Source organism: Juglans regia, chromosome 13 (assembly GCF_001411555.2).
Source record: "Juglans regia cultivar Chandler chromosome 13, Walnut 2.0, whole genome shotgun sequence".
NCBI lineage: Eukaryota > Viridiplantae > Streptophyta > Magnoliopsida > Fagales > Juglandaceae > Juglans > Juglans regia.
The window spans coordinates 30,942,531-30,956,605 of record NC_049913.1 but is presented as its reverse complement, the minus strand read 5'-3'; the positions used below and the strand labels follow the sequence as shown (position 1 = coordinate 30,956,605).

The 14,075-nt window shown below is 34.0% G+C and overlaps 1 protein-coding gene across 4 annotated transcripts; it reads right to left on the bottom strand.

Annotated features, from left to right (window-relative positions):
* Nucleotides 1-801: 801 nt before the first annotated feature.
* Nucleotides 802-3,290, bottom strand: LOC108992267 (RNA-binding protein 38-like). 4 transcript variants are annotated; one of them, XM_018966773.2, is made up of 6 exons: nucleotides 2,564-3,290; nucleotides 2,302-2,434; nucleotides 1,961-2,081; nucleotides 1,816-1,849; nucleotides 1,389-1,563; nucleotides 802-1,269 (listed from the first exon to the last, which is right to left on the bottom strand). In XM_018966773.2, the coding sequence occupies exons 1-6, from the start codon at nucleotides 2,756-2,758 to the stop codon at nucleotides 1,190-1,192; spliced, it is 738 nt and encodes a 245-aa protein (XP_018822318.1). In that variant the 5' UTR covers nucleotides 2,759-3,290; the 3' UTR covers nucleotides 802-1,189. The 4 variants fall into 4 exon arrangements, with proteins under 4 accessions (XP_018822318.1, XP_018822319.1, XP_018822314.1 ...); XM_018966774.2 differs by having other exon boundaries at nucleotides 1,377-1,563; nucleotides 1,988-2,081; nucleotides 2,564-3,289; XM_018966769.2 differs by having other exon boundaries at nucleotides 1,377-1,563; nucleotides 2,564-3,288.
* Between the last annotated feature and the right edge of the window lie 10,785 nt (nucleotides 3,291-14,075).

Genomic DNA, 14,075 nt, shown 5'->3' with positions numbered 1-14,075 from the left:
GGATTTCTGTCAATCAGGCCACATGCTTTTGACAATTTTTAGAATTTTAGATTTTCTCTTGTATATTATATTTAACCACAAAATAGTTCAATAATGTGAACAATGTCTACAGAAAATATTTGTCCTAAACAGGCTAATCAGGATTTTCAAAGCCATAGAAAATTGGAGTTTTAATAAGAGCTTTCTTTTTGTGACATCAGTGGCTACAAGTTACTCAGTAAGTTTGGGTTCTGTTTTCGAAAGAGAGTGTATCTTCTGGAGTAGCTGGGAATTAACTGTCCATATACGCCAAAGATTATCAGCAAGTTGTCATTCAAACATGTATTCACTCGTTTGATCACAGAAGGCTACACTACACAGCCACGATCCTGACCATATATGGAACCCGTTGGATTGAGACAAACGTACGCATCCCAAAAGGAAATTTCCAATAGTTGGATGGATTATATGAAGAATAGGGATCAAAGGAAAGTGACCAGAAAGAATCTTTTACGTATGGAGAATTCTATATATTGAACAAAGGGACACAAACACATCATCTCAACTGATCTATGAACCATTTGGATTCAGAGATGAGTTGGGATGATTTGTGAATAGTATAATAGAATATTATTTTTTAATATTATTATTGTTTTAGAATTTGAAAAAGTTAAATTGTTTATTATATTTTGTGTGAGAATTTGAAAAAGTTGTAATAGTGAGATGTGGTGAATTTCCAATCCAAACCAGAGTTAATGTCCAACTATATAGAACTATTAAATAACAACAAATTAATGTTGGTAATGTGGTCCAGAAGCATACTGAAACAGTAAAAAATGGATATACAAGTTTCTATCAAGATAATTCATAGAGAAATAGAGTAATCCCTTGCAAGTCAAAAAGGGAAAAAGAGTAAATTAAAACTTCTTCTGTTTGCAAAATGTCTGTGGAATGGGAATCTGAGAAATGTCTGTGGAATTGGATGCCTAGTATATGATAAGTGAAGCAGATTCTAAATCCAAATCACTTGTCCCCTGAATGAACTACCTAGCACTGTCTCCTACAACTAATCAGGCATGTTGGCAATGAAAAATGAAAACCTGTTCCTTTCTTTTATATATGTGGTATCTGCAACTCTATATATGATCTTTTTTGCTGTATCTGTTGACCCTTCTACTGTTGTAAAAATATAGGCTATCTGACATGAAAATTATGCTGATGAATTCTGTTGATCAGAGGCTGTTCCTGGCACTACTCCTGCTGCAGCAATTGACCCTGTGGCTGGTTTTGCTGCATTCATAAACATAAAGAGTACTGGTTACTTAAGATGTGGTATTTCCAACAAAAAAGAGATTCAAATCATACAATAAAAGCATTTTTGCATATTGAGACTCAACCAGTGGCAGTACTGTTTGTTGGAGAATCTGAAGTGGGAACTTGAAGGCCCCCAAGTGCACGGTATTGCTGAGACAAAAAATAAGGTGGTTGTGTAATTCTGGAGTAATCATAGACTTCAGGAGGTCCGGTTGGCATAAAGCAATAAGAAGATGGTAAATGTTGGCCACCATAGACATTGTAATAGTTCTGCCATTAATTAAACACAAGCAAATTCAATTAGAAGCTGTTACCTCACACTAAAATGATTGTGTTTCTGCACTAATGATTATAAGTCAAAAGTTGCATGGTTTTAAGTCTTTGTTTGTGTTAGAATTGAGATGCAAACTGGGTCCATGCTATAAACATCCTAATCATGATTTACATCGATTATCCTATTTGAATCTCGACGACTATGTATTTTCAAAATCATCAAAGGTTTCAGGAAAAAACAAAACTGACCATTGTAAACATATCTTGTGGATAATCAGGGCACCTGAATGTTGAAAGGGAAACATTTAGAAGACAATGAATAGCTAAAACGTGTATATAAACAGTTAATTGTGAAAAACAAAATGAGAAATTTTTCCCTTGAAACTTTGTTTACCCATATGTTGAATATGGAAAAGCATACTGGGGAATGTGGTGATGGAAATATGTAGAGGTGCCATGAAAAGGAACTGGTGCCACAGTTCTAAAAGATGATCCGGATTTCTCCATTCCTGCAACTTTTTTGTGGGAAATAATCAATACTATTAAATATATATATATATATATATATATCTGTACATAACATAACATAATATTAATGAAAAAGGTAAAACTTTTAGAGTACACATATAAAAATCTCCCTGCCTCATGCTAACATTACCAAACATAATATTTAGTCTGAGTCCAACATCAGAAGCTATAACAAATTGTCTGCAAAAAACCAGAAAATTTTCCAACCTCGTTGAGGAGTGCTTGGATAATTGTTTCGTGCGCCAAAGGCTGCAAGGTTACAATTGGCTCTTCTTCCATCAATCACAGGATAGTGGTTTTGACAAGCTCTCTTGGCTGAATCGGGATCCTTAAACGTTACCTAATTACAAACATAATGAAATCAGAAATCAAAAGGACAAAAAAAAAAAAAAAAACATGAAATACTTGTAAAATCATTATATATATATGTATATATATATATATGCAATAAAAAGGTAGGGTGGCTTACAAAGCCATAGCCTCTAGATCTTCCTGTATTTTTTTCAATGATCACAACAGCCTCTAGAATCTCTCCAAACTGCTCAAAATAACGTTTCAGAGTATCCCTTTGAGTCTCCCAAGCCAGCCCTCCAACAAAGATCTTGGTATAGGTGGTGTCACCATTGTTTGTAAACACCATCTTATTTTGCCTTTGTTGAGACATGAATGAATATCCCGGAAAAGTATCTCTTTTGTCGCTAAACAATCAAGAATTTGGATTGAAACCAAACCCCAGAAGCCAAATTCAGAACCAGAATCTAAAAATATGACTATCCAATCAATCAGATCAAACCCAAGAGAGATTTTCCCACCAAAAATAAGTACTCTTCTGGTGCTTCTTCTTCTCTTTCTTGATAAAAACTTACTAGATTTGCAGAGTCACGTCCCCTCAAATCCCGCAAGAAAGATATGTTAACGGGAAACACTAATCAATACAATTTAGAACACTGAAAAACACAGGAGAGAAGAAGAAGAAGAAGATCAAACCATAAGAGAGAAGGAAAATAAATACATGAAAAGCTTAGTTGTAAAGAAAAGAACTTGTATGAAGTGACTGCAATATCAAATAAGAAGATCAAAAAAAAAAAAACAAAAGGAAATTCGAAAACAACGACAACTAGAAAGGTGGAAAGTTGGTAAAGGACAGAAGGTTCAACTGTTCCAGAAATTTCCAATAGAATTTCTAAGGTTCCCATAATTATCTTCTGCCGTATCATTGCTTGCCAATCTTTTTAATGGATCCAAAGATACGTACGTGCCTCGCTGTACCCAACTTTCTCTATGCCCTTCTCCCTTCATCTGTTCCATTACCAAGTTTATTTATTCATATATTCCTTTTCATATTATAAAACTGTTTCCCATAGCACAGCAGCAGTACCTCAATTATTGCACCTATATATATATATATATATATATATAATGCGCATGAGTATATGTTATTTTTGGGGTTGATGTTTTATGGGTTTTGAACATATGCATATACTAGGAATGTGTTAGATCGTGTGGTTGTGCTTTTAGAGACAAGCCTATCTTCCTTAAAAATTAAGAACTCAAAAGTTTCACTTATAATTGGTTGAGAAGTGCTAGATATACAAACCAGTTTTTTTTTTTTTTAACATAAAATTTTATAAACCGACGTTACTTCATATGATACGACAAATGTATAAAATAAAAGAAGTTTTACAATGTAACATACCATGCTGGAATATACAAAATCATATAAAGGAATTGGAATTAAAATCCCAAAAAGCCAAACAAAGGGCTTCATCTACTGTTAATTGACAGTTAAGTTAGTTACATGCAGATAAATTAGTTGGCCAGATATCAAGCTTTGTACAATCACATTAGTGAATCTCAAGTGTATAAATCAATATTTTGAATACCGTACCGGACGTCGTACCAGTTAAGGCACTGGAACGAAATATTTCGGTACCGGTACCGTTTCGGGATAACGTTTCGAGATAGTCGATATATAAATATATATAAAAATTATATTCCAAAATAATAGTCTATATATAAATAAATTATATATAAATACATATATATAAAAATTATAAATAGTCTAGTCTGAATTTGGGGTTAAAAAATAAGTTTGTAGTTTGAAAAAATGAAAAAAAAAAAAAACCACACAGGCCGAAATTTAGTCCGGTATGGCCAGTACGGCCGGCATTTTAGCCGGTACGGAACATATATAATACCTGTACCGGACGGACGGCCGAAACGAAAAATTTTGACGGTACGAAATTTAAAACAATGGTATAAATAGAACCATTGTATAGCATTTACATTCATTCAGATCTCTTTTACATTCAAGTCCTTTGTTTTTCAATTTACAATTTTTAGCAATTTTACATGGTATCATCGTGTATAAAGATCCTTCTGCTGTTTTCTTGATTTCTTTCTTGCTTCTATGGCAAATTCTTTTGATTCTATGGTGAATCCTTCTGATGATTCATCGCGTCACTACTATCTGCATCCATCTAATAACCCTGGAGCTCTTCTAGTTTCTGAAATTTTCACTAGCGAGAATTATGTTGCATGGAGTCGATCTTTTTCCATTGCCCTCACTGTGAAGAACAAGATTGCCTTTATTGATGAAAGTTTAACTCAATCTAGTCTTGATGATCCTAGGTTTCGAGTTGCTTGGCTAAGAGCAAATAATCTGGTGTTGTCTTGGTTGATAAATTCTATTGCCAAAGAAATTCGTGGCAGTCTTCTCTATTTCACATGTGCTTTTGATATATGGGAGGAGCTTAAAACTCGATATCTTCAAAGTGATGGTCCACAAGTTTTCACTTTGAAGAAATCCCTTAGCTCTATTTCTCAAGGATCAAAATCTGTCATTGAATATTTCAGCGAATTCAAAACTCTTTGGGATGAGTACATCAGTTATCGCCCAATTCCAAACTATCGATGTGGAAATCTTGATAGATGTTCATATGATATCTTAAAGAATCTCACTGAGCGTCAACAATCTGACTATGTCATGAAATTCTTGATTGGCTTGCATGATTCTTACTCAGTCATGCAAAGTCAGTTGTTGCTTCAATCTCCATTACCCTCAATGAGCAAGGTTTTTTCTTTGCTACTGCAAGACGAAAGTCAAAGATCCTTGACCGATATTGTTGGTATTTCTATTGATTCACATGATATGGCTGCTGCACAACCAATGAGACAGACAAATGGTGCTTGATTTCCAAAACTAAAAGCCAAAACATATGTGATATGTTCTCACTATTGATATTCTGGTCATCTTGCGGACAAGTGTCTTCAACTTATTGGCTATCCACTTGGATGGAAAGGTCCACAAGGCAAAAGATCTTTACCTACATAATTTGGAGGTGCAACTACTCCAAGATTGCCTATTGCAAACAATGTTTCTTCTTTGGAGCTTAATTCAAGCATTCCAAATATGATTTTCTCTCAAGAGCAACTTCAAAATCCGCTCACACTTCCAATAGTCTATCGAGTTCAAACCTTAATTCTAATTCAATAGCTAATGTTGCTTCTACTTTAGGTACCTTTTCTTCTTGCAACATTGTTTCATCCTTAAATAATTCTTCTACTTGGATACTTGATACTGGAGCAACAGATCATGACTTGTTCTCCTCATCTCTTCACCTCTATAAATGTACCAATAAACCCTCTAAAGTTCATCTACCAAATGACCAATCTTTTATTGTTATCTTTACTAGACATGTTATTATTTCACCTGACATAATCTTACATAATGCTCTTTATATTCCTGCTTTTAATATCAATTTTATTTCTGCTTCAAGATTGACTAAAGATAATTCAATTGGATTGTTCTTCTTCCAATCCAAATGTATTTTGCAGGACCTCGGCAAATGAAAGATAATTGGGCTTGCTGAAGTGAAATCTAGTTTATACCACTTACAAAACTTTTCTGCTATAACAAAAGGCGAAATACTTGACTCATCTTCTACTTCTTTAGCTCAAACTTGTAATATCAATTCTGATATATGGCATCTTAGATTAGGACACCTTCCACTACAAGAATACAAATCATTAGTGCTTTAGATTCTTCTGTAAAAGCTTCTCACAATTATGTATGTGAAATTTGTCCTCTAGCTAGACAAAAGAAGCTACCCTTTTCTGTATCAACTAGTCACTCAAATAAAGCCTTTCAGTTAGTGCATTGTGACATTTGGGGCCCTTTTTCTTTAGTTTCTTATTATAGTTATACATACTTTCTCACAATTGTAGATGATTATACACGTTTTACTTGGCTTTATCTCATGAAAACAAAAACAGACACTCGATTTCTACTTACTAGTTTCATTACCTATGTTCATACTCAATTCAACACAAATATTCAAACACTTCATACAATAATGGTCAAGAGTTTAACATGCGTTTTTTTTTTATCAAGAGAATGGCATAATCCATCAACTATCATGTGTTGAAACCCCTCAGCAAAATGGTAGGGTTGAAAGAAAACATAAACACCTACTGAATGTAACTAGAGCTCTTCTATTTCAGTCAAAATTACCCCTATCTTATTGGACTGATTGTGTATTAACTGCTACACATATCATTAATCATACCCCTTCATCCATTCTCAATAATCAAACACCATATTGTCTTATATTTCAAAAACCACCCACTTATAACTATTTCAAAGTATTTGGCTACTTGTGTTTTGCAAGTACCATTACAAGTAATCGTGGAAAATTCCAGCCAAGAGTTTCAAAATGTCTATTCCTTGGTTATCCACCCAATATAAAGGATACAAAGTCCTTGATCTACTCACTCCCAAAACTTTTGTATCCAGAAATGTGGTATTTCATGAATCAATTTTCCCATCCATACTTAATGCTAATCATATACCCTTTGTTTTTCCCAATTTTCCTCAAGTCTATGACTCAGCAGTCCCAAATCCTACAAATCCTTCAAATTCATCTTCATTATCTCCTACAAATTCCATTTCTTCAAATCATGATATTACAAATCTTAGAAGATCTGAAAGAATCGGGCATTCTCCTACATATTTGCAGAACTATTATTGTGGTAATCTGACTAATACAGCTTCCGCATCTCAAGCATCTTCTAGATGTCCTTCTTCTGGTAAGCCTTATTCTATCCTTCATTTTCTTTCTAATTCCAAATTGTCTCCTAAACATAAAGCTTTTGTTTCTATTGTTTCCTCTATTTCTGAACCCAAAACTTTCAAACAAGTCATTTCACACCCAAATAATGATAGTCCCACCGCTCCCAGCTCTCACTGGGAGCTACCGTTCACATTTTTTGTTTTTTGTTTTTTTTGTTGTTATTTTTATTTTTTTTACTTCGTGATTAAGAAACTATTTTTTAATAATATTGTGAATTTTTTTAAAAAAGAAATATTTAAAGTGTTAAAAAAATACATATAAAAAAATTAGTGGTAGCTCCCAGCAGTGGTTGTAGTGCCTTGTTTTTCTATAATCTTTTAAGGAAAATGATACTCTCCCCACTAGTTTTTATCGCTTGGTGTTATCATTGAAATTTTTTATTTTAATTTTTAATTTTTCTTTTTACTTAGTGATGAATGAAGTATTTTTTAATAATATTGTGATTTTTTTTTTTAGAAGATATCTAAAAGTGTTAAAAAATACATGTAAAAACAACAACAACAAAAAATCAATTATACCTAAAGGTAGCTCCCAGCGGGAGCTGAAAGCAGTGGACGTAGCATCGTCCTTTCACACTCTCAATGGCAAAAGGCTGTGGCAAATGAAATAAAAAATCTCGAGCTTAATAAAATTTGGGATCTTGCTATTTTGCCTCCAAATAAAATTGCAATAGGTAGTAAATGGATTTATCGTGTAAAATTCAAAGCTGATGGAACAGTTGAGAGATATAAAGATAGATTAGTAGCAAAGGGTTATACCCAACAAGAAGGCCTTGATTTCTTGGACACCTACTCTCCTATTGCAAAAATGATAATTGTGCATGTCTTGCTTACTGTGGCTGCAATAAAGCATTGACATTTACATCAAATTGATGTAAACAATGATTTCTTGCATGGAGATTTAAATGAAGAAGTGTATATGCAGTTGCCACAAGGATTTTTCTCTCCTAATGATCCTCGAGTATGCAAACTCAAAAAGAGTTTATATGGCCTGAAACAAGCTTCAAGACAATAGTTTTCAAAATTGTCTTCTTCTTTACTTCAGTTTGGATTTACTCAAGGCAAGTCAGATTCATCACTTTTCATCAAACAAACTTCTAGCAGTTTTATGGCTCTATTGATATATGTTGATGATGTTGTTATTGCCTCTAATAGCATTGAGCATATTGCCACTGTAAAGAAGTTTCTGCATGATTCTTTTACAATAAAAGACTTAGGTGAATTGAAATATTTTTTGGGCATTGAATTTGCTAGATCAGCCAAGGGTATTACTTTATGTCAAAGAAAGTATACTCTAGATATTTTGCAAGATAATGGCTTTTTTGGATGCAAACCAGTAGCTTTTCCTATGGAATCAACTCTAAAGCTCAGTGCACATTATTATTCCCCTCCTTTATCTGATCCTGCCTCTTACAGAAGACTGGTTGGTCGACTATTATATCTTACTATCACCAGACCTAATCTGGCTTACTTAGTACAAGCACTGAGTCAATTCATGACTAGTCCTAGCACATTACATCTCCAAGCTACTGAAAGAGTCCTTCGATACATAAAGGCTACACCAGGTCAAGGAATCTTTCTAGCTGCAACATCACCCTTACATCTAAAAGCCTACTCAGACAGTGTTTGGGGGGGAGGGGGGGGGGGGGTTGTCTTGATACTAGAAGAAGGGTTACTAGCTTCACAATCTTTATAGGAGATTCTCTCATCTTCTAGAAATCAAAGAAGCAACTTACTATTAGTATATCATCTGCAGAATCTGAATATAAAGCACTAGCCTCTACAACTTGTGAACTTCAATGGCTGGTTTATCTTCTGGCTGACTTAAACATTACTCACTCTCAAGCTGCATTGCTTTATACTAATAGCAAGCCTGCATCTGACATTGCCTCAAACCATGTTCATCATGAAAGGACAAAATACATCCAACTAGATTGCCATCTTGATAGGGAGAAATTACAAGGACTCATCAAAATCATTCACATTCCTTCCAAATATCAACTAGTAGATATATTAACTAAGCCTAGTCTTGGATCACTTAATTTTCATCATCTTATTTGCAAGATGAGAATGATTCATCTTGAGGGGAAGGGGGGGTTGTTGGAATATACAAAATCATATAAAGGAATTGGAATTAAAATCCCGAGAAGCCAAACAAAAGGTTTCATCTAGTTTTAGTTGACAGTTAAGTTAGTTACATGCAGATAAATTAGTTGGCCAGATATCAAGCTTTGTACAGTCACATTAGTGAATCTCAAGTATATAAATAGAACCATTGTATAGCCTTTACATTCACGTTGTTAATGAGAAGAAGTTTAGATCTCTTTACATTCAAGACCTCTATTTTTCAGTTTACAGTTTTTAGCAATTTTATATACCATATCAAACCATATATGCTCGTGAGATTATTTTGTTGATGAAACATTCTCTAATTGGATTTATTAGTAACATTATCTTTCTTTTTTATTAAGAAATACAATTGGTCTTTGGTTACACTTCTATTTATCATATATGTGGCATCATGAATGGGAGTCATCGATCCCTCCCAAGTTATTCTAGCTATTCAGTGTGTTAGTAAGCGAGGTTGTAAATAGTTTTTTGTTTTTTGGAAGAGAACTCAGGAATCCTTCCAAGAGAAAAATGAGAATCAATATCATATGCTCCTAAGGGACACAGCCCAAGATCTATCTTAAACGCGTTGGGTCAGTTAGCTCAATATGATATATATGCTCGGCCTGCTGGACACAGCCGAAGAATCATGAAAATCAACAATTAAACCTTATAAAGACAACCACAGGAAGTGTTGTTATATCATGAAGATCAGTCCTTTACACAAGCAAGCAACAAATGGAAGTGTTTTAATAATTCATGAGTCGAGATTCGAACCTCGGCCAACAATATTATAAAGGATATATCATCTTATATATTCTTGTCGACCAACAACATATATAGAAAGTAGCCATGAAAACTGAGAGCATTCCTCAAACAAGCCTACTTCCCGGTCCCCTCAGTACTTTACCCTTTAAATCTGCTGCTGAAGATATTATATATTAAATTGTCCCCATAAAGTTGAGTCTAAACAAGTGCCTAACCTGTAAAGCTATATGCCACTTGTACGGCCACAAACTTCATATGTGAATGTACCGCTAATGGGGTCTATGCGACTGGACACTGACAACATAATATATATATATATATAGGGCTTCCATAGTTAGCAGAAATCGAGCTGAAAGCAAATGTAGATGGGCGAGCCAATGCGCCACTTTCTAAACCATCTCGTGACCTCTGTTGCATGTCTGCTGACGATTACCTCTCTTCTTCTTTTTTTTGTTCTTTCCTATACAAAATTTACCGAAATTCCCTCGTAAGGGTCAACTACAAATCTCTGCATCTCCCTCATATACAATGCCTAGCTGTACGTGGTTTTATATAACACTTCATTCGAGTCTCTCTTTAACGATTTAACACCTCCTAAACTGTTGCAATTCTATTGCTCATTCTTTTATTCTCTCTGGACCAAAATGGGAAACTGCTTAATCTGCTCTTTGTAAACCCAGTATAGGATTTTGTGTCAAACATGTGAGTTAATGCAGCAAAGCATGGGAAGGTTTTGCAAGAAGGGATAATGGATGCATGGAAAGATTTTGGAGTTCAACACCCCAATCCTTGTCAGGGATATCCTGTTATTGGTTTATCCAAGGAAGCTATATCAGAGCATCTCCCACCAAATTATGATTTGAAGATGGGCATGCAAAATTTACTACTTCCTGCCTTCCTTGAGTACTTACTTGTGTTGCTAAAGCCAGTTGTGTTGCAGATATTTATTAGTCCTCCATAGCTGACAAGGACAAGACCAATGGTACAATGAGAATTAGGATTGTTGTAACAAATTATTACAACTTCAAGAGTTATTGATATAAGTGTAGGAAGTGTTGGGGTTGTCCCACATCAGTTGTGGAAGGAGTTTGTGGTTAGTTTGTACGAGTGTGGAAAAACCTCATTTTTTGAGCTAGCTTTCGGAATTGAGAGAGGCTCGTGATCACCTAACAATGGTATTAAAATTCAAGTTTACCAACAGTCTCGAATTAATAGTCTGCGGGCTGGAGAACGGGTTGTTGGTGCTCTAATCCAAGGCCAATTTGTGAGGGAGAGATTGTTGAAGTTGTCTCATATCGGTTGTGAAAAGGGTTGATGGTCAGTTTATAATTATGAGGACTCTTGAACTAGCTAATTTTGGGATTGAAAGAAGTCCATGACTACCCAATAAAAAGTAATTTTTTAAGAAGGTGCGCGCAATCTTGTACAGGAAATAGGGAGTGGTTTTGTTTTGATCTTGGAATTAAGGTAATTAGATTCATGTTTAGTGCTCAGCAGGAGAGCACTTGGCAATTATCAATTGCTCATGCTACAAGTGGTTGCCATGCACCTTCTTTTTCTTGTTTTACTTCAGAAAACAAAAAAAAAAAACCAAACCAAAACAAAACAAAAAAACAAAAAAAAAAACCATTTAATTACGGACAGCAAACTCAAAGCAGTGGCGGAATCAGAAATTTGTCATAGGGGGGCTGAGCAAAGTTAAAATTATAATAAAATATTTTTTATTTTATTTTTGAGTCAAAATAATTTATAAGATCAAAATGATTTTGTAGATGAGGTTAAGATAACATTTTAGAGAGAAAACTAACACAATATAAAATAATATAATCCTATTAAATCATAAAAAGATTAATACAATTTTTTTTTTCAAACTTTGGAGGGGCCATGGGCCCCCCCTGTGATGCCACTGACTCAAAGTATGGTTACTTCAGAATCAATAAATTCATAAATTAAAAAAAAAAAAAAAAAGTCAGCGATATATATCCACTATAATTTTGGATGATTATGATTACTTTGTGCAAAAGTTTTATTCTATTTTTTTAAATTTAGTTTTATAAAATATTTCTCAATAATAAAATTAATTATTGTTACACATGATCGTATGGCGCCTAATATATATACTCTAAATCTGCTCCCCAAATGGTGAGGGTAAAATTAAGTTTTGCTTTAACTTTTAAGACTAAGTATTGCATACTCACTGCAAAAAATTTGAATTTTAGGGATGAAAGACGAATTAAATTTTATCACTGGAAGTAGTTATTTGAGACGAAATTCAAATTTTGTCTCAAAATATTGAAGTAGTTTTTTCCACGTTCAAACAAATAAATATATGTTCGAACTAGAATTTTTGAGACAAAATATAGCATCCCAAAGGAGAAAACCATTCGAACGTAATGTAATATGTTCGAACGGTATGGTATTTTACATTCAAATGTTGACATAAATGCTTGAACAATCTTTTTGGCAGGAAATTTTATACAAATTGTGAAGGGGAAGGGTTAGACATCTTCAAAGTACGTTTGAGACCATTCAAATGTATAGCATTTTCTATTCGAACAAACATTCCAAAACCATTTGAATGAAAATGAAATTGTCACTCGAGTTCAAATGTATTACTAATAGCTTTGAACACTTTTCATGTGTGATCATTTGAACGCATACTATTATGTTTGAACAAATCCATCATCATTCGAATAGACAATAAATCGTTCGAACAAATTTCGTCGAACTAAATGTTTAAACACAAATTTTCATTCAAACATTTTTCAAGGACATTCAAACAAAAACCAACGTGTTCAAATGCTAAGATAGCGTTCAAACACTTTATTTATTCAAGTAGGAACAAACAAATTTGTTTCGTTTGAATTAAATTAACAATCCATCCAAACAGTAGTTCTCCGTTAGTTTGAATCTAATTTATAATTTATTATAGAGGTGGGCAGTAGGGGCTCGCCCTTGTCAACCCCACCCTAGCATGGGAGGGCGGACCACCCCACACCACACATGCGAGGGGCCCCGCCTCACATGAAGGACCACTAGCGGGGGCGGGGGACGGGCTAACCCCAGCGAGGCCCTGCCCCGCACCCTGCTCTGCATACTCTCAAATTTATAATAAAAAATATTATTTTGTATATTTATATAAATAATTTATATAAATATATATTGTTTATAAATATATACAATTTGTTAAAAACTTGAATTCAAGTTAATGGATTACTTTGATCTCCTATATAAAGGTTGGTCTAGGAGGTCAAGACAATCTAAAATACAACTCTAATAAGTTTATATTTTTTTTTTAATAAAATTTATATTTATATTATATTATAATTTTGGTTTTAAAAAAAATTAGATCCAAAAAAAAGTATAGACTAGTGAGTCACTTAATTGAGCGGGGGCGAGGCGGGATGCAATTTCAACGCCACCCCTCGCTACTGGAGCAGGGTTGAAAACCCTACCCCGACATGAAGCGAGGCAGGGGGCGGGGAGGGGGTGCCCCCGCCCCACAGCAGGTAACACCTCTAATTTATTGAGTTTGAATGGTATTTTGGAATGAAATCATTTTGTCTCAAAAAAAAAAAACATTCGGACAGGTCAATCATATTTCAACCCTAAAAGTAGTTTTTAGAGATTAAAAAAAAAAAAATCTCCCTATAAACAGTTTTTTAAGACGGTCATTTTGAGAAATGGTTACGAAAGATTTTCATCTCTGAAAAAATTTTTGAGACCGAAATTTTCAAGCCAAAAAAGATCATCCTCTTGTAGTCACGAGTAGGGTAAAGTCATGAAAGAAAGATTTCCTTTTTAAGTTAGTCCGAATTTTAAATGAACATATAAAAATGAGTATCTAAATAGGATAGAAAACTTACTTTAATTTATTATATTATATATTCACTACCTGTTATAAAAAATCATCGATTCCAAAAGCTAAACTCATGAAAATAAGTATTAAATTATTATGTCACGTGTAAACCAA